The sequence below is a fragment of the Copidosoma floridanum genome, unplaced genomic scaffold (assembly GCF_036245765.1).
Source record: "Copidosoma floridanum isolate Cflo_tuat_1 unplaced genomic scaffold, Cflo_Japanese_pri ptg000019l, whole genome shotgun sequence".
NCBI classification, from domain to species: domain Eukaryota; kingdom Metazoa; phylum Arthropoda; class Insecta; order Hymenoptera; family Encyrtidae; genus Copidosoma; species Copidosoma floridanum.
The window spans coordinates 17,930,191-17,949,436 of record NW_028321896.1 but is presented as its reverse complement, the minus strand read 5'-3'; the positions used below and the strand labels follow the sequence as shown (position 1 = coordinate 17,949,436).

Sequence of the window (19,246 nt, the reverse complement as noted above, 5' to 3'; positions counted from 1 at the left end):
AGTCACAAGCAAACTTTGTTTTTCTCTCGACGTTGTCGTCTGCTTTCTGTTTTTGTGTGTGCAACGGGGAAAAGAGAGCGCACACATTTGAAAATAACTGCGTGCAAATTCTTCCGATATTTATAAGTAATAATTAAACGAAAGTTAATTGTTTGTTTGAGGTGAGAGATATAATTGGAATATCAATAATGTTACGCTCGAGACTTCGGACCATCATATCATTCCCGGCACAATGTAGAACGTTAGGTAATTGTAACCTTAAAATTGATTTATTATGTCGTTGCGAATTTAAAAAAATGATGATTGTTACAATTTTACAGCTGCCGTCAAAAGGTTTTATCGTAAAACTGGGATATTGTCAAGCAATGACGATAAGTATGAAATAACGTTGGATCAAAAAAGATTGAAAACACCCCTTGGAAAGGTGTTTGAAGTTAAAAGTAAGCCGCTGGCCTTGGCAATAGCTCACGAATGGGACAGTCAAAAAGATGTGATTAATCGTAATATTATGCATTTAGTGAGTACTTGCGGAAATTAAGAAATTAATAAACGCAAGATACAGGTGTACTTAAATAAATGCACTTGATTTCAGACTGCTCTTTGCAGTACAGTGATAGATAATCCCAACAAACTGACTAAGGAGGATATATCAAAATATATTGTCAATTATTTGGAGACAGATACTTTGCTATTTCAATCAAATAATAGCGACAATTCACCAGTAAGTTTGTAATTCGTAGCACTGGTGAGAAGTTGAAATTTTGAATTAGCAATTTTCTTTTAAAACTTGTTTAAAATTAGGATTTGGATGAATTGTACAAGCTGCAGCAACGAAAGTGGGATCCCATGATACAATGGTTTTGTGATCGATATCAGGTCGATATTGTTAAGACCAAAAGTATAGATGCTCCTAAAGTGCCTCAAAGCACAAAAGATAAGATCACAAAACATTTATTATCTCAGAATGATGATGCAATTTATGGTGAGTTTCATTAAAAAAAAAAACATTTGTTTAAAGTTTTGTTTTATTTTTTTCAAATTCTCAATTAAAAAACGTGTTTATTACATACTTTATAAAATTTGTATTAAAAAAACAAAGATTCTAGTTTTTTTAGCTGTAATAGTACAGCTCTATCTAATAATGCAACAACGTACAATAGTGTGTCAAATAATTTGATGAATAATTACAGGATTCATGTATGGAGTAGACACCGTGAAATCTGTTATCTTAACTCTAGCAGCCTCTGAAAGAGTGATTTCTGTCGAAGAAGCTGTTGAACTGTCTAGATTAGAGGAAGAGTTTCAGGTAAACAAAAGTAAACATTTCTAATCTACTTTCAAATCAAATTATATAATACGTTTTTCCCAGATTTCTCACTGGGGCAACGTGGAATGGTCTCATGATCTCGCAAAGTATGATTTGCAATCGCGAATGGCAGCCGCGATTCTGTTCATCCACATGAATTCCAATTTCATGACTAGTCAACCAAAAACAAAATCAACAAACATCACGTGAAGGTAACTCGATCCACTTGATTGCAACAACTTTAATTGTTATCCTTGTGGCATAATGATTCCGACAAACTGCAGTTTGCTGGCGTAGAACAGTCTGGTCCTTCCCAGTCTTTCATGCAAATACAGCTGGGGAACAAAGTTGCAGTGTATGATTCAACGATTGTAAATAAACATACACATAAAATTTGATTATATAAAACTAATACCTATAGGTTGGCCCATAATTCAAACACACCGCACCGTTTTTACACGAGTTGTGAGAGCATTCGTTGCGGTGGCATTCTCCCACGCCCCGCCCGGTCGCCGGACTCGACATTGTCAAAGGGAAGACGTTGTCATCGGTTTTCAACTCGATGTCGTATATACATCCGGAAAACCCAGTGTGAAGCGGCAGATCGTGCGGCAGTGTTTCAAAGTACCTCGATTTGTGTCCACCTAAAAATTCGACGTTTCAGGTAAAAAAAAAAAAAAAAAAAAAAAAACACTTATACGCTCTAACAACGCACCGATGTAAAGAATCGGCGAAACGTCCAGCCTGGTGTTCGTGCCGGCAGCTCTTCCAGTCACGTTGCCCATCCCGTCCACGTGAAACCACGAATCCCTGCCCCTCCTCCCGATCCTTATCGTGTGAACTCGGTGAGGCCTGACATTCAACGGCGAGTCAGTGAAAATTCTCCTAACTCCCGAGCCCAAGTCCCAGGTGAGCATGATGTACCCGCGAACGTAGGTGAGCGAAAAATGATCCGACGTGTCGGGCTTTGCCCCGGTTTGGCCCATGTAGGCTATCAGAGATATTTGATCCAACGTCTGAGGGACGATCCGCAACTTCAGCTCCATGTGATCCTTGAGCGAAGTACTGATGCCGTAGGCCATGTACGACGAAAGCCCCGGCGAAAAGACCGAAAACGACGGCTGGTATATCGTGGCGTCTATAAAGTATTTTACCCAACAGTTTTGCTAGTTCAAGTGCCAAAGGTGTTGTTCTTGTATTTGTGCACTTACCCTTTTCGCAGTACAGGCCGTGCGTGCCCAGAGGACAGACGCAAATGAAGTTCGCTCCCGGCGATATCAAGCACGTCGCCCCCAGACGACACGGATTGTCATCGCACACGGACTTTTCGCAGGTTTCTCCGCTGTAACTGTTGTTCAAAAAAAAAAAAAAAAAGAAAATCTTTTCACACCAACTCTTTGTGAAAAATGAATAATTTTCACCGAATCCACTCACCCGGCGATGCACTTGCATTTAACTTTGCCCTCGACCTCCTGACAGGCGCCAAAATTCTTGCACGGACTCGACAGGCACAGAAAAGAATCGCACTCCTCTATCTGCACCGCCTCGACGGAGTCGTAGATGAAATCCCGCTCCATGCCGTTCATCTTTTTCAATAAAAAAAAAAAATAATAAATGCACGCGGTTCGAAACCTTTCGTGATGGGCGCGTGTACCTTGAACGAGCTCATGCATCCGACGAAGCCGAGGACAATCTGCGGGAACTGTTGGGTAAACGCCACGGGGATGCCGCCGAGGTGCAGCCTCGCGTACTGCGGCATAGTCCCGTGGACCTGGAGAACCTGCTCCCCGCTCATGACCACGCTGCTGTTTACGAGCAGTCGCGCCAGGCACTTGTCCGACACTGCCTCCACGATGTAGTGAAACCTACACCAAAAACATCGAGTTCCGTTAGCCCGTAAAACCAAGTGTATACATCATACATATATTGTCCACAATGACGATGCAAACCTGATCTCGACGTCGACCTCGAAGCCGTTGTTGATCGGCGAGTCCAACTCCCCAAAGAGCATGGTCTGGAGGCCGCAGGAAAACTGAAACTTGAGCTGGCCGGCCTCGACGTACAGCAAAATGTACCTCTCGTCGTCGAAGAGCGCGTGCACGAGGATCCCGCTCTTCGCCCGCGTCCTCAGTCGCACGGACACGTTGAGCAGCCCGTCGTCCACCGTGAACTTTTGCCTCACGTACGACTTGCCACTGAACGCGGCGTTACGTATGCTCGAGCGCTTCCTACAGTTGCCCGGGTAACTGCAGTCGCACCGCGTGCCATTGTACAGACACAGCGTGACATTGTTGCACTGGTCCCTGTCGCAGTTATAAACAAGTCCCGGCTCGGTGGTGGTGGTGGATGCACCGGTGGTGTAAGCTGGTGCTCCCGTGTCCTCCTCGGTGATCCCGTAGTCCGTGACAAAGTTGGTCTGCAGAAAGTCCACCAGAGTCGTCAAATCGGAGGAGGCAGCGCTGTAGGTAGGGCTCCCGGTGGACGAGTCACGGGTCGCGTTGTCCTCGACGTAGATGGTCGACGACAGCATCGTCACGTGCTGGATGACCGTCGAGCTCTCGGTGGCGTTCCCACCACCATCTCCCGCCGTGTCCGTCGAGTAGGGCTCGTTGCTCGTGTTGGCCGTCTCGTCGTAGTCGGACACCGAGCTGCTCCGCCAGTAGGGCTCGCTCGTCGTCTTCTTCTTTGTCACCTCGAGGACTATCGGGGTCGTCGGAAACCCCTCGGAGGCACTCCCACCCGTCGAGACGGACGCGGCCAGTGAAAACACCTCGTCCCCATCGAGGGTAAACACTCGCTCGGTCGACTCGCTGGTGGCGTTGGTCGCTTCGACGCTGGTCCGGGTCCCGTGGTGTTTACCACCCCCGATTTGGAAGCCAGTTATGAAGCCGAGATCCTCGTTTACGGGGGTCGTGGAAAGCCCCCCGTCGACTCCCACCGAGGAAGATTCGACCGGTTCGGTCGTTTCGAAGAGTTCCTCGGTCGTGGCCGCGCTCGGCTCGAAGCTCGTATCGGTGTAGTAGCGGTCGGTGAGGCTCGTGAGTTGCCCCGGGTCGTCCGTGCCGAACGAGGGAGAAGCGAGGTCGACGTAGCTGGTGGTGGTCTCGGCGAGGTGGAGGAGGACGGTACACATGTCCCCGGCGTAGGGGGGTGGACAGGAGCAGGTGAAGTTGTTGACGCCGTCGACGCAGGTGCCCCCGTTGTCGCAGCGGGCGTTCTTTGACTCGCAGTCGTCGTACCTGAGCTCGCACAGGCTGCCGTGGTAATCGGGGACGCAGTAGCAGGTCGGCTGGGTGTCCTCGAGGAGGCAGACGGCGCGGTTCTGGCAGGGGTTGTCGGCGCAGGGGACGATCACCTTGGCGCACTCTCGGCCCGTGTAGCCGAATAGACAGGCGCAGGTGAAGGTGCCCGGCTCGTTGATGCACAGGCCGCCGTTTTGGCAGGGGCTGCCGTTGGCGCACTCGTTCACGTCTTCCTCGCAGTACGGGCCGGTCCAGCCGTCCGGGCACAGGCACGCGAACTCCAGCCCTGGACCGTCCACGCACTCGCCCGCGTTTTTGCACGTCGTCTCGTTGCACACCTCCACGTCGATCTCGCAGAACTCGCCTGACGATTCGTTTTTTCAAGGGTTTTTTTTTTTTTTTTCATTCGCGTAGTAAAATCATTGGGAAATACATATTACAATGTAACATCGTGAAGATACTTTTATTAGCATTACGTCCCAATCGACGTCTCCGCTAATCAAGTATGGAAAATGTCGTACATTAAAAAAAAAAAAAATTGTTTTCGTCGTTGTAGCGAATGAAATGTTCTTACCGATGAATCCTTCGAGGCATTGGCAGGTGAAGCCGTTGTGGTCCAGACAGGTGGCATTGTTCAGGCACGGCTCGTTCATGCACTCGCTGTATCTCTGCTCGCAATTTAAGCCTACGTTTGCCCCATTTATTTAATGAGGGTGATCGAGAATAATGATGAAAAAAATAAATAAATAAATGACTCACCCACAAAACCATCGAGACACGTGCAGTTGTAGGTAGCGATAGCGTCGTTGCACGTGCCCCCGTTGGCGCAGGGATGCGACCAGCAGTCGTCCCAGTTGATTTCGCAATTTATGCCGGTGTAGCCGTCGATGCAGTAACACTGGTAAGAACTGCAATTACGACGTGGTTTAAATTGAAAAATCAAATTTATTCGTTGGATGATGTTTTTTTTTCTCCTTTTTTTTTACCTATTGGGGTCGTCGACGCAGATTCCATACATGCAAGGGTTGCTACTGCAATTGGAGCCCGTGGGCGCCGCTAATGCTAATGCTATGGAAATCACTGCGATGCATTTGTGCCACTTGCTCGAGTAACACTCTTTTGAGATGCTGCACAGTTACAAAACAGTTTTTTTTCAAATTTTATTTTGCTTTACAAACCTACGGTGAATTTTTTTTCTTTTTTTTTTTTTCAATTTACAACATTCTATTTTTTTTTTAATCCATTAATCGCTGAGTATATGTATACAAATCAAAAACGAGCATGTAGATGGTTATTCATAAGTTTTTTTATTTTTAATTTTGCAAATCGTAAACAAGCACTATAGGTATTGAAGCAACGAAACATGCACACGTACAATAAAAACACTGTACTGTTACGTATATATGTACATACAAAATGAACATAAGCGTCGAAGGGTACGTGCAAATGAAGGAAAAAAAAAAAAAAAAAAAGTTGCGGTTGCAAAATTAGGCGTGAGTATTGGTGATTTCAAACGCAATTTTGGAAGAAAAGAAAAAAAAGTTTTACCCCAACATGTCTCCGCAGGAGGAGGATAAATACCCACAGGCGCTAAATATCAAACGTATAGGCACAGTGACGGCTCGTGGGCGGCACATTGAACAAGCTTTGTTGCGGTCAGTCGTCATGACGACCTTTCAACACCACACAGAGAGGAAAATTAGCATCCGGGAGGAATCAAACTATAATAATAATAATAATATACCCTCGAGGGTCCTTATAATATACCGTGGAAATCCATCTAGCGATACAAGCCCAAGTGCCATACATCACACGGCGTGTATGCCATGTAACAACAAAACACACCTTTTTCTTTCTTACATTATACTTTCGAGCTATTTTTCCCGAAAAAAAAATAAAGACTTTCCAACTTATGGAATCCACTTGGATTATAATAGCTGATTCCAATTTCATGAAAGAAATAAAAAAATCCATCCCGCGATAATACGGTGCTCGAGAATTTCGACCCGTCATACATCACACTCGAATGCCGCGTGCATATACGTACACGTACGAAATACATGTGATACAGCTGCGAGCACTATTAGAAATCTATTTTAATCATGCCGGTGTCGGATCTTTCAAGTTGATTAGCCGAGACACACGCTTCGGGCATCCCACGTATACGGGGGCCAGTGCGTGTTCGACAAGCGCGTCGAAGAGTATAGGAGAATATTGGGACAAGGAGAAAAAGAAAAAAAAAAAAAAATGTTGCAAGTCGGGAAAAACTGCAGCGATGGCCCATCGGACGTGGACCCGGAGATTGTGGATTCTCAGCTGCGACGATACTTGGATGAGCGCGGCTTACTGCAGGGAGCCAACGGCGAGCCGACCCGTTGGAGGATCGGACTGTCCAAATTGAGTATATATGTATACTATAGCTCCCATCGGATGTCCCATAATATAATGTGAAAGAGGGAAAAGTGAAAAGCATTGTGTGTATATTATGTAGGTGGCCGGGGGGTGATGGCGAGCAGTCGGATAGAGCGGGGCGAGCTGGTCTACCGGGACAGCGCTCTGGTGTTGGGTCCGCGCTGTTACAGCAAGTACCTGCCGATGTGCGCGAGCTGCCACAGTCGTGGTTGCGCTCTTTTTCCGTGCGATCGGGGGTGTGGCTTGCCGATCTGCTCCAACGACTGCCAGGACGGTGTGGACCACCAGGGCGAGTGCGCCTACCTGTGCTCGCTCGAGCCCGATTGTGGGCCCCAGGGATGGTCCCTCGATGTGCTAAGGGCTCTCGTGCCCGTGCGAGCGCTGCTCCTGCCGGCACGGCTCAGGGAGCTGTGCTACTCGCTCCAGTGCAACCGATCGGCGCACGAGGCTCGAGAGGTACAGCCGTCGGGTTTCAATACGATTTTTTTATCTTTCTTTCTTTTTTTTTTTTTTATATATTACCGATCCATTATCATTCACTGGTGTGGGGCCTAAATGAGCATGGACAGAATATTTTTTACACTGCACGTGGAGTTATATACGTTTTAGATCTTATGTATTCGATCAACTCGAGTGAGTCTATTTCTCGATCTGGATCGAATAATAATCATTGTAAAATGATGAAAAAGATACGTAAAATCGGTAAGAAATTTTGGTTCTGCAAGTTATTGTCGATAGGATAATTTTTACTGTTTTTTTTTAATTTTTATTTATTTTTTTTTATTAATTAGGCATTAACAGCCTCCTAGAGCTCTCTAAACGACAAAAATTGTTTCTAATAGGCTAATGAATTAATTCATTGTACCCAAGAACTCGATTAATGTTGTAAACGCACTAAAACTGTTAAAGCTTTAGTTGCTAAAAGAAATCGTGAAAAACAGCCAAGGTAGAGGTAAAAAAAAAAAAAAAAAAAAAAAAACCCGTAGGTGGACATGCTAAAGAAAACCGTGAAGGGTACACTGTCACGCGACGACGAGACTTTCATGCGGCGCGTGTGCAACGTCATGGACACGAACGCGTTCGAGTCGGCGGCACTGCACCGCGACTCGGACTCGACGACGAGCCTACGGGCGCTCTTTCCACTGGGTGCCCTGACGAATCACCAGTGCGCGCCCAACACGCGCCACCTCGTCGACGAGGCCGGCCGGCTGATAGTCTACGCGACAGAGGACATCGCCGAGGGCGAGGAGATCACCATGGCCTACACCGAAATGCTCTGGGACACGACCATGCGCAGGCAGTTTTTGCGCGCGACCAAAATGTTTTCCTGTCGATGCCCCAGGTGTGCCGACCCTACGGTCGGTACTTTTAAAAAAAAATAATAATAATAATAATTTGACAATTCGCTGCTCGATAACTCGATGTGCGATATCATTTCAGGAATTCGATAGTTTCTTGGGCGCCCTCCGTTGCGCCGACAAAGACTGTTCGGGTCGCCTGCTGCCCGTAGCTCCGCTGGCCTTCAGCTCCAATTGGACTTGCAGCAAGTGTGGAACGAATATAAAAAACAAGCAGGTACTTTATTTTTTTTTTTTGCATTTATACTCGCTTGCAATTTCAACGCGGCTCGTTTGATCCCCGCAGATATCGTACATTCGCGCTGGAATACTGGCAGCGACCGAGGAGGTGATTTACGAGAACCCCAGGAAAATATTGCAATTTGTCAAGCGCGAATTGAGCGTCCTGGTTCCGAAAAACAACTGCTTCATGCTGGACATGATGTTTCGCGTGGTATCGTTGTTCGGAAGAGCCGATGGATACACGTGGGAAGATCTCACTGATGAGGAGTTGGACGTCAAGGCGGAGTATTGCAAACATCTCGTGGCAACCTTGGATCGGTTGAACTGTGGCGGTTGCATGAAAAAAGGTGCAGTGTACGGTAGTGTTTATCAGAAATTTTTCTGTAGCGAAATACTTTTTTTTTTTAGGATTGATTTTGTACGAGCTCTACTGCACGAATGTCGAAAAATTGAGGAGGATGGCTTCGAAGGGAACAAATGACAGCAAAGTATCGGAAAACGAGGTGAGTGTATGTGAGCAAGAGAATTGCATCGTTTCGATCTATACTAACAAACTTTAATTGAATGGGAACATCTTTTTTTTTTTTTTTTTTTTTTTTTTTTTTCAGAACGATCGAATTTTGGGCGAAACAGTGGAAATACTGAAAAACGATGTTGCCGCACCACGTGATTATCGAGAGTTATATGCAGCGCGATCTTCCAGCTAATAGGATGGACGAGACCAAAAAGTTTGTTTTAAAAGAAAAGTTTTTTGATTCATCATTATTATTTATTCATGGTACGTTGCATTGTCATTTACATTTTTTGTAAATATACAGGCAAATATTAACAAAATTTCCAAAACACACAAACCTTATGCTTGTTGAAGAAGCATCTTGGCTTCTTCGTATAAACTCGTGCAAGGCTTGAGATTTTCTACATCGTCAATGTTGCACTCACTTTTTATCCTACATAGTGAAAATGGATGTATTAGACTATTGAATTTCAAATATGTACAAAGCACTTTAATGTCTTTTAATGAATCTTTTACCTGCTTATGGATTTGTACGTCAAGTTAGGCATAAATTGTTTTCGCGTCAATGCTGTATGTACAAAAGCTACGTTGTTGAGTAGTATCTTGTTCGATTCTAATGAAAAAAGAACGAAACTGAGTACACACATCATGTGAAAATAAATGAAATAATGACTAAATGCTTTCTTACCATTATCAATGTATTTATTCAAAAGACCCTCAACAAATTCTTGACCTGCAGCTTTAACGGAAATTCCAATGCGTTGGAAGACCGCTTTGCATTGCCAACGATCTTGTGCGTTATCGTGACCAGCACCGATGGGTCGTCTGGGCTGAGATTCTTTGACGAGACTTTCCCAATCGACACCTAAAGCGTCTCCCAATCCTTTACAACTGGTTTTTATGTCTTCCTCCAACTCACCATCCGAAATTTCCTCAAAGTCCATATTTTCCATACTCTCATCTTCCATGTTGCTTTTATTGCTTTAAAATAACGTCATGTTTAATTGAAAATATTATTGCCAAACGTTTTTATGTACAGCCAATTGAAAATGATCGTACCTGTAAGCTTCAGGAGTCTCTTTGTCTTTTGTGAAGACGGAATCATCCATGGCTTTAGGCGAAGGATGGGTCACATCTTGACTCTTAACAGAAGCAGAATCTCGGTCTGTTTCGTTCGATTTAGCTTTGTTGTTCTCAGTCACTTCCTCTTCCATGTTGAGAATATCATCAGGATCATCGCTAATATCACTGAGATCGCTCTCAGTGTGCTGCAAGTTGGGTAAAGTTTCATCGAGGCACGGACGCTTCGTTTCTATTACTACGGGCGTTACTGGTGGCGGTGGTTCCTTTACTTCAGGTGGCTTTTCCTTCGCCAACAGCTTCTTGTGAAAACTGTCGGCCGATTTTTCTCTACTTCTTCGCGGCCTGCCTTCTGCCAGTTCCATCAACTTTTTGTTTATAGGCTCGTCTTTCATGCTATTGTGCAAGGCCTGTTTAGCCGCGTGACTCGGAAGCTCTTCTCTTCTCTCTGGAGTGCTAAACGGTCTGCGCTTACTGAAATGAAAAAAAAAAAAAAAACTATATTCAAGTGAACAGTTCCTAAAGAGTGGAGAAAAAAAAAATTACCTGAGCACTGGGTCAGTGAGCTCGATCTCCTTAATACGATCATTTCTGTAGCCGCCTCTTACGTGCTGGTTATCCCACTTTCTGCCAGGTTCGCCGGCCTTCCAGTCGGGCACAGCTCCGTCGTATCTTTTGCCGGACCAGGACTCATCCTCGTGGGCAGTGTCAGGTCGAGACGGCAGGGCCTCTCGTTCCGTCCACATCCCAGCTCGTCCACCTGGTCGCCATTCCCTCTCGTCCCACTCGCTACCAGCTCCGTACGGGCGTTCAAGGTCGTGGTGCACCTCCCAGCTATCACCAACAGCTTCTTCTCTACACGATATCAATAAAATCATCGGTTAGCCAATGGCCTCATGGCGGGTCAGACTATACAGTAACGATATGAGGAAACAAACCTGATGGGTGGTGCCCGAATCGGATGGTGCAGCAGCGGCTCGGGCTCGAAGGGCCCTGACCCCGGTGGTGGCGCTCCGCGATCCGCGTACCTCGGCTGGCCACGATCATCAGCAACACCGGCAGCCGGCACAGGAGCCCTGCGCTCGGAGAATGGGCTATCGTAGCGCCGAGCCTCGAGAGGCTTACGTCGCTCATCGGGCGGCTCCCTGCCGTAGGGCTCGACGCCCGGCTGCTGCGGCTCCTCCGACTCGTCCCAGTGGCGCGAGTGGGACTCGGTGTGAGTCGAAGCACTGGAGCCGGTGAGTCGCGCGTAGGCCCGCTCGTACTCCCGTCTGTTTGGGCTGTCTCTGCGAGGCTCCAGCCCCGTGGACGGGGGAACCGGGGGAGGGGCTGGCTTGTATCGACGGTGGCGGTCGAGCGGCAGGTGGTCTCGGTCCCGATCGCGCTCCCTGTCGCGTTCTTTGGGACGCTCCTTGGGACGTTCGACCCCGCGCTCTTTCGGCCTCTCTGGACCGCTACTCTTGTAGTCGGGTCGTGCGGGCTTGTCCGGGATGCGGTCTCGCTCTCGCGCTCGGTCGCGCTTGTTAGCCGGTTCGCGCTCGCGGCGGTCTTCGCGTTCCCGATCTCGGGCACGCTCGTCCCGGTGGCTGCGCTCTTTGCTGGGCTGCCGTCCGTAATCGGCCTGCCGGCGCGAGTTTCCCTGACCAGAGGCACCGAAGAGCTGGCTGGATGAGTTAGTCGTGGTAGAGGTTGATGACGGCTGGTGGTGGTGCTTGGCCTTGTTTGGCTGCTCGCGTTCTTTGCTGCGCTCGCGTTCGCGCCTGCCGTGGTCCCTGGAGCGGGCGGAGCTGCTGGAGCCGCTTGGACCCTTGTCCGCGTGTCGGCTCGAGGATGCGCTCGGTGGCGGTGGCAGAGGCTCGTGTCTGACTCGCGGTTTTTCGGCGCTTCGGCTTCGTCTGGCTCTAGAGAGCTGCTCCTTGGAAGGCAGATGCTTGGAGCGCTCGGGGGAGCGGGAGCGTCGATCCCGGTCGCGGGAACGGGGCTTCGAGCGGTCGGTGCTACGGGCACTCCGACTGATGGGTTTGTCCGGCTCGGGCGGACGGGGTCTTGATTTTTCCGGCTCCTTGCGGTCGAGCCTGTCGGATCTGTCCAGGCGATCGAGACGGTCTTGGCGCTCCAGGCGATCGTTACGGTCGATCCTGTCGGTGGATTTTTTCTGCGTCATCTCCTTCAAACTGAGCTCCTCGTGTTCGCGCAGCTTTTTGTGGTGTCTGTCTTTGTCTAAGTCAGCTCTGCTTGGTAACTTGAGCTGGGGTGAAGCGCTTCTCGTGCGGTCTTTCGACTTGGCCGAGGCGGCGTGAGACTGAAGGGCCAGTGGTGACTTGGCTCTAAGTGTGGAAACATGTTTATGAGCTACGGTTGTACGACTACTACTGTTTGCTTTCTCGTTAGATTTTGATGGGATATCTTTCTTTGGGGGTGTGTCGACTCTTTGTTTCTTTTTTGAAGTCAACTTTTCATTTTTCGATGCTATGTGCTTTAAATCTAATCTGCAAAGCAACAATTTTATTATTGTCAGGTGGCTTCGTCTTAAGTCCATTGATAATATTATACACACATAGAATTTTTCATTCATCTAAACTATCTTTTATGCAGGCTTCTTTTTTTTTTCTTTCAATTGATTTTGAAATCCGAAAAAACAATATAAAATTCAAGTTGTGGTAAGTCAAAAGAGAAAAATATGCTAGATATGCTACTTACTTTCGTCTTCTTTCTTTTTCGTCATTAAAGTCAGGTGATGCACTGTGCTTCTTCTTGAACTTTTTAATTTTTTTTCTCGAATCTGATGTTGAACTTGAAGATGAATCATCACTACTGGAAGAGCTACTACTACTCGATGAACTTGAACTATGAGAACTGGAGGAACTACTCATTGCCTTTTTTTTATATTTAGTCTTTTCCTTTCCATGTACTTCTTTGTCTTTCTTCATCTGTAGCTCCAACTCTCTTTGCAGCAGCTGCCTACGCCTCTCCAACACCTTCTCGTCTTCGTACTCTAAATCAGTCTGATTCCACTCTTCTATATTTAAATCTGGACTATGGGGAGTTGTCTTTACAATTTTCGATGTGATTCTCTTAAATGAATCGTCAACATGCTGCAAAATCATATTAAATAATTATTAAAAATCGGACCAACTTTAGTTTATAGTATACATAAAGAGAGTGATTAAACATAGAAAATTTGTAGTAATTACCAGCGAAGGATTTGTAGAGGCATTGTCCTTCTTTACTCTCTTTGACGGACTAATTAATGTATGTGTATTAGCATATCTGAAAAAAATGATAGAATAAATATAGTGCATGTAGTTATGGAGCAGCTGAAATTGTTGTAAAGTTTTAACTGACTTGCAACTCTTGCCGTATGAACAATTGCCGTTGAGAGCCCAATTTCTGCAATAATCAGAGGCGTTTGGAGCAACAGCAGTGACCGCAGGCTTGGTTCCCAACCTTTCGAAAACACTTGGACGTCGAGAGTCAATGTTACATTTCGTAGGGTCAACTGGTATTTTCCTTATATTTGACTTTGACATATTATCACCATAAACGACGAATCGTATTTCGAGAATGGATGAACATACTTTTGCCTCACTTTTTCACACGTTTTTTTATTTAGATCGGCACGATATAAAGAGCAATTGTAAAACAATGCCGTTTTGCGTGCGTGTCAAGTAATCACGCCGTGTTATTTATTTATTTATTTATTTGAACAATAAACAAGAAAGTATATCAGGAAAATGAGATTGACAAAATGTTCTCCACTAAACACCACTCGATGAAACATAAAAAAAAGTAACAACAACAACACAAGAGGAGCTCAACGGTACAAAACACCCATGGTTAGGGACTAGGGACCGGAGTGCGTTCCGAAAGTCATTTGCAAATTCGCCGATCGCCGTGTAAACAGCAGCGCTGCTGCTGTCACCGGATCGTCACATGACGTAAAGTGACTACTGGAGCTAAGCCTCAGCTATAGACTTCCCACTTCCAGACTTTACCTTATGTGACGATCTGATGACAGCAGCTCTGTTTTTTATTACACGACGATTTTGACTTTCGGAACGCACCCCTATAGGTAGGGAGAGCTGCTCTCCGAGATCAGAAAGAGAGAGAGAGAGCACACATTTTAAGATAACTATATCTTTTTGAAGATTCAGATTAAGTTGTTTAAAAGCGCTAAAATTTGAACAAGAAATAAAAAATAAAAAACTCTTACAAAATGATTTAAAAGAAGGGGAGCAGACGAATATAAAATAAAATTGAGAAAATTTTCAAAATCTTAGTTTGGGCTTCATGCTCAAATCATTATTTTGTCTTGATTGAGTAATTTGCGTAAAAAATAAACTTTAGTAGTTTGTTGTTAAAAATTACAGAAAAAAAAAAATTCCTATTTCAAAAGATTAATTGTCACACGACTGAGGCCTTTTTATTCTTTATTCGATTGGTTGAAACAGGTCGATTATATATTGTTTGGCAGAATTTTATAAGTTTATCATACAATTATAATCAAAAGTAATCAAAACTACTTGATTTGTTTACAATACTCTGAAAAAATATATTTATATCAATAATTTTATTTGATTCAAGTAAAGACAAAATAAAAATGCACGGAATTTTGGAATATTCCTTGCATTAATTATACAAATTAAAAAAAAATATTTTCAACATAATTTAATCATGCATTCACATGACGATATGCCATTCAAACTGAAAATTATCTTTTGAAAAAACATTTGTGTTGTGAGTGTTAACATAAATGCAATCGTATACAAAAACCCGCATGATTTTGAAGAAATAAAATTTGCCTGTTCTTTTATCAGCTGAGAGCGTAATGGAACGATCCATTCGATTCGACTATAAGTATATAGTTTTGTTTACATTATGCTCCGCCTTCATCTTTGTAATAACTCTCTAATGATTCTCAATAATTTGTCAGAGTGTTGTTTAGATAATGAATCAAATTAAAACATTAAGTAAATGCTTCAATTATTTGCTTTATTTAAACTGATATCTGTTAGTCTGATAACATCTGCGTGATACTATCTGGTGTGGTCGCTGCAGCGTAGACCCGCCCATAGTGGTCTATACCTGTACGGTGTGGTCATCATCTGTAATCTGTTATCTGTATACTATCTGCGTATAGGTCGTCCGTCGTCGTCACTCACTACTTTGGTGGATTGGTAATGCGTTTGTTGTTTTTGTTGTTGTTATATCACTGTACACAACTAAACATCACGTCGCAGGATATACCGATAGTGCCGAGCCTGTAGTTTACTTTAATTATCATCGACAGATCAAACTAAAGTAATAAAGTGTAGATGTATACCTGTACCTACGGTGTGCCGGCCTATATATTCATTGTACACAGTACATATAGTAATAGGGCATCGTGCAGCAATAATATAGTACACGGTGCGCGAGCAGTGTAAATATATTACTTACCTTGGTTTCTGCTCTTGTTTTTTGGTGCAAATTCACGCAACACGCATCATTAGACATCAGTCTGCACTCAGTGACGAACCTTTTAACAGCCTTTTAATTCGCAACTATACTTAATAGTGTTCATGTACAATGACATGTGATTTCTGATTTGACGTGTACCTACTCGTAGTAAGTACGTGTGAATTTGTGGTGTTATGTTTCCAGTGGAGCTGTAAGCATTTAAAAGTGTAAGAGTACACAGGTGATTTACCCTGCACGCCTTCTTTCTCTTCCTCTTTTCCTTTCCATTTTGTCATAAAAACCGTGTATTCGTAGCTGTACAACCAATATAACAAAAGCTGAACAACATCTGTCAGGATTGGATTGTACTTAATCACTTTTTGGTTCTCCGCGACTTTAGCGGAGGAAAGTGCAAATTTTCGGGAGACACCGCAGCAGTAGCCAACAACTGAACAACGAAACGTAATTCTCGTCAGCGTCGTCATATATATACCTACTCGTCATCCAATCGAATTGAATCGAATAGCGGATCAATCGCTGTGTAAAAAAATATACATCTATACTAATAACAACACCTCTATTTTCCGATTGAGCCTACTTATCCTTTTTTCTCCTTCCGTCTTTTATCCCCCCTTGAGCCCGTCTTTCGCTCCCCCATAGCTATTAGGTACACCTATATACCTATTCTCTCCGTTTCGCATCATCTCTCTTTTATATATTATCGCCTTCTCTCTTTTGCTCTGTCTATCTGTCTGGCTCGCTCTCACTCCGATCCTCCGATGACCTGCTCCAGAGAGAGTTTTTGAGACCCGAGAAACAAAACCGCAAGTGCCTCTAAAGCCTCGTCGTTCATTTAAATGGTAAGTCCGAGATACCTAAATACATAATAACGTTGATTTAGGCTCTTCTATACGTGATGCATGCATGTTATTATACTTACGAGCATTGCATAATGCAATCATACACGCACCACGACGCGTGCAGTACTTTATTTCTGTATACAGACGTATACGTATATACATATGAGTACATCTATCTATAAAACTTGCTTATTGCCGTCCGTTCGCTCAATATATAATATATACGTCCTACCTCTAAATTGCCAACTGCTCGCAGCAGCCTCTCCTGCATCACACCTTATTTTTTATTAATTCCCCCCCCCTTCTCTCGCACTCTCTCTTGTCCAGGTACCGTAGGTTAGATTACCATTTTCTTTATAAATTGTATTTTTCTCCTCATTAACGAGTCTCTTAATTTCTCTGCTCGATAAGTAGGTATCCTCTTTAAGCTCTAATTACCTCGTTCCAGCACTTTGCAAATCATGTTATTCTTGTCTCTCAGATCCAGCATTAATACTGCTCGAGTATTCTGCATTTGTGTATTTTTTTTCTGGTGTTATTGTTATTCTTACTTGTTATCTACGTGACGTGTAAACGTGATTAATTCCCTCTGTTTCTTCTTGTACTTTTACAATATTGTTGATACGTTGCGTTTGACTATTAACAGATGAAAACAAATATTATTTATAAAAATATTTTTTATTTGTGCTAATTTTTGAAATATTAATGTTTTATCATCGTATGTTATTAAAATTAACGAGCAACTTTTTTTCACGTTTCAAGAAATCATGCCTCTGTTTGGGAAATCTCAAAAGAGCCCAGCAGAGGTGGTGAAAGCTCTGAAAGAAGCAGTCAATGCATTGGAGCGTGGTGATAAAAAAGTCGAAAAAGTAAGATAAATTGGATTATTTTCGTAGCTACGATATTACATGAGAGAAAAATTTTATAAAAACATTTTCTGTTTTCAGGCTCAAGAAGATGTGAGCAAAAACTTGGTACACATTAAAAATATGCTATACGGAACTGCCGAATCGGAACCTCAGGCCGACATCGTTGTTGCTCAATTAGCGCAAGAACTCTACAACAGTAATCTTTTACTCCTTCTTGTTCAGAATCTTAGTCGAATAGATTTCGAGGTAATCATCTGTACCGTTTATCAAAATTCATAATTTTATGTCAATTCGTCATTTTTAAACTCACCTAATTTATTCTTAATTTTGGAACTACAACAAAAAGTTTGAAACTTTCGTCTTGATAAATAGCAAATAAATGATAAATTCTTAAAAATCACCAGTAAATGTCTGAACCTTGAAAATTTCAGGGTAAAAAAGATGTTGCTCAAGTATTCAATAATATTTTAAGAAGACAAATAGGTACAAGGTCTCCTACGGTAGAATATATTTGTACTAAGCCAGAAATTTTGTTTACTCTAATGTCAGGGTGTGTAGTATGAAACGAATTTATAAATCAGTAGTTTAGTGATACTTGGCATAATAGTTGAATAATAAAACCTTTGTTTCAGATATGAACATCAAGATATTGCATTAAACTGTGGTACAATGTTACGAGAATGTGCGCGGTACGAAGCATTAGCGAAAATCATGATTTATTCAGACGATTTTTACAATTTCTTTAGATATGTCGAAGTTTCCACGTTTGATATAGCTTCAGATGCCTTTTCTACGTTTAAGGTAATTTACTCAATTGTTTTATGTAATTGTAGAAAGTTATACACGTTTACAAAAATTTTTTTTTTAATAGGAACTTCTAACTAGGCATAAAATTTTAAGTGCTGAATTTTTGGAAGTCAATTATGATAAAGTTTTCTCTCACTATCAGAGGTTACTAAATTCAGAAAATTATGTCACACGTAGACAAAGTTTAAAATTATTAGGAGAACTTTTGCTAGACCGACACAATTTTACTGTAAGTCGTAAATATAGATCAATCCACTCGTCAATGTCGTTTGAAATTTACCAAACTTGCTATACTTTTTGTAGGTCATGACAAGATATATCTCAAACCCAGACAATTTAAAATTAATGATGAACATGCTGAAAGAAAAGTCTCGCAACATACAGTTTGAGGCCTTCCACGTTTTCAAGGTAAATGTATATTTTAGACACTGAAACGATTAATAAAAATACTCAAGTTGTTTTTGAATTATTACAGGTGTTCGTGGCAAACCCAAATAAACCTAAGCCCATTCTAGATATTTTACTACGAAATCAAGAAAAATTAATAGAGTTCCTTACACGCTTCCACACAGATCGTTCAGAAGACGAACAATTTAATGACGAAAAAGCTTATCTAATCAAGCAGATCAAAGAGCTTAAGCCTGTACATGAAAATTAAGTTGGTACTTTTTTTACACTGTTTTTCAGTAGTTGTGTAAATAAAATTTGCATTCACGATTATTATAATATTTAGCCTTTTCGACGTTTTAATACTCTGCCATCTTCCATCGATAATTTAATTTCGAGATTTCATTACCGCAGGTACAAGGAAATAGCCTAAATTTTTTTTTCTCAAATATTCTTGATTGTTGTTTTTAAAATTATTTATTGCAGAAAAAAATATAACGTGCCTACGCATTTTACGAGCCTACTCTGTTACACCACGTAATCATGCAATTGTTGTATTTTTATTTAAATACTTTTAATTGTACTATATTCTTTCGCTTATTGGCTGTAATTTTAAGAATGAAATATCCCAATGGTGGCGATGATAGTGAAAGACATTTTGCTAAAATTAGAAAAATAGCTGCTCTACACTAGAATATCTTTAAAATGCAGTAAAGTGCGTTATTTTTACATAGATAAGTTCTGCTTCTT

The 19,246-nt window shown here is 43.0% G+C and overlaps 5 protein-coding genes across 15 annotated transcripts; 3 read left to right on the top strand and 2 right to left on the bottom strand.

Moving 5' to 3' along the window:
* The first annotated feature begins 72 nt into the window (after positions 1-72).
* Positions 73-1,925, top strand: l(2)k14505 (ATP synthase mitochondrial F1 complex assembly factor 2 homolog l(2)k14505). 2 transcript variants are annotated; one of them, XM_089593080.1, is made up of 7 exons: positions 73-246; positions 321-517; positions 593-721; positions 802-982; positions 1,191-1,306; positions 1,370-1,518; positions 1,728-1,925. In XM_089593080.1, the coding sequence occupies exons 1-6, from the start codon at positions 189-191 to the stop codon at positions 1,514-1,516; spliced, it is 828 nt and encodes a 275-aa protein (XP_089449206.1). In that variant the 5' UTR covers positions 73-188; the 3' UTR covers positions 1,517-1,518; positions 1,728-1,925. The 2 variants fall into 2 exon arrangements, with proteins under 2 accessions (XP_089449206.1, XP_014207023.2); XM_014351537.2 differs by lacking the exon at positions 1,728-1,925 and having other exon boundaries at positions 1,370-1,681.
* On the bottom strand, positions 1,335-6,104 carry eys (eyes shut). The gene is made up of 12 exons (XM_089592986.1): positions 6,097-6,104; positions 5,535-5,675; positions 5,308-5,456; positions 5,123-5,233; positions 4,056-4,912; positions 3,256-3,932; positions 2,961-3,171; positions 2,741-2,892; positions 2,518-2,654; positions 2,022-2,444; positions 1,722-1,950; positions 1,335-1,641 (listed from the first exon to the last, which is right to left on the bottom strand). The coding sequence occupies exons 1-12, from the start codon at positions 6,102-6,104 to the stop codon at positions 1,548-1,550; spliced, it is 3,189 nt and encodes a 1,062-aa protein (XP_089449112.1). The 3' UTR covers positions 1,335-1,547.
* A 691-nt stretch (positions 6,105-6,795) lies between these two features.
* LOC106638310 (SET domain-containing protein SmydA-8) lies at positions 6,796-9,380 on the top strand. Its single transcript, XM_089592985.1, has 7 exons — positions 6,796-6,949; positions 7,040-7,416; positions 7,947-8,318; positions 8,401-8,535; positions 8,605-8,887; positions 8,949-9,049; positions 9,149-9,380. Exons 1-7 carry the CDS (start codon positions 6,796-6,798, stop codon positions 9,245-9,247), a joined length of 1,521 nt encoding a protein of 506 aa, XP_089449111.1. The 3' UTR covers positions 9,248-9,380.
* Positions 9,286-14,005, bottom strand: LOC106638345 (uncharacterized). The gene is made up of 9 exons (XM_014351458.2): positions 13,480-14,005; positions 13,329-13,404; positions 12,835-13,229; positions 11,073-12,623; positions 10,681-10,989; positions 10,114-10,608; positions 9,743-10,035; positions 9,571-9,667; positions 9,286-9,487 (listed from the first exon to the last, which is right to left on the bottom strand). Exons 1-9 carry the CDS (start codon positions 13,662-13,664, stop codon positions 9,394-9,396), a joined length of 3,495 nt encoding a protein of 1,164 aa, XP_014206944.2. The 5' UTR covers positions 13,665-14,005; the 3' UTR covers positions 9,286-9,393.
* Positions 14,006-15,280: 1,275 nt separating this feature from the next.
* On the top strand, positions 15,281-19,172 carry Mo25 (calcium binding protein Mo25). 10 transcript variants are annotated; one of them, XM_014351544.2, is made up of 9 exons: positions 15,282-15,741; positions 15,974-16,433; positions 17,196-17,302; positions 17,381-17,548; positions 17,734-17,852; positions 17,935-18,103; positions 18,174-18,338; positions 18,413-18,517; positions 18,585-19,172. In XM_014351544.2, exons 3-9 carry the CDS (start codon positions 17,201-17,203, stop codon positions 18,765-18,767), a joined length of 1,011 nt encoding a protein of 336 aa, XP_014207030.1. In that variant the 5' UTR covers positions 15,282-15,741; positions 15,974-16,433; positions 17,196-17,200; the 3' UTR covers positions 18,768-19,172. The 10 variants fall into 10 exon arrangements, with proteins under 10 accessions (XP_089449466.1, XP_089449465.1, XP_089449464.1 ...); XM_014351542.2 differs by having other exon boundaries at positions 15,282-15,800; XM_014351541.2 differs by having other exon boundaries at positions 15,282-15,814.
* The last annotated feature ends 74 nt before the right edge of the window (positions 19,173-19,246 follow it).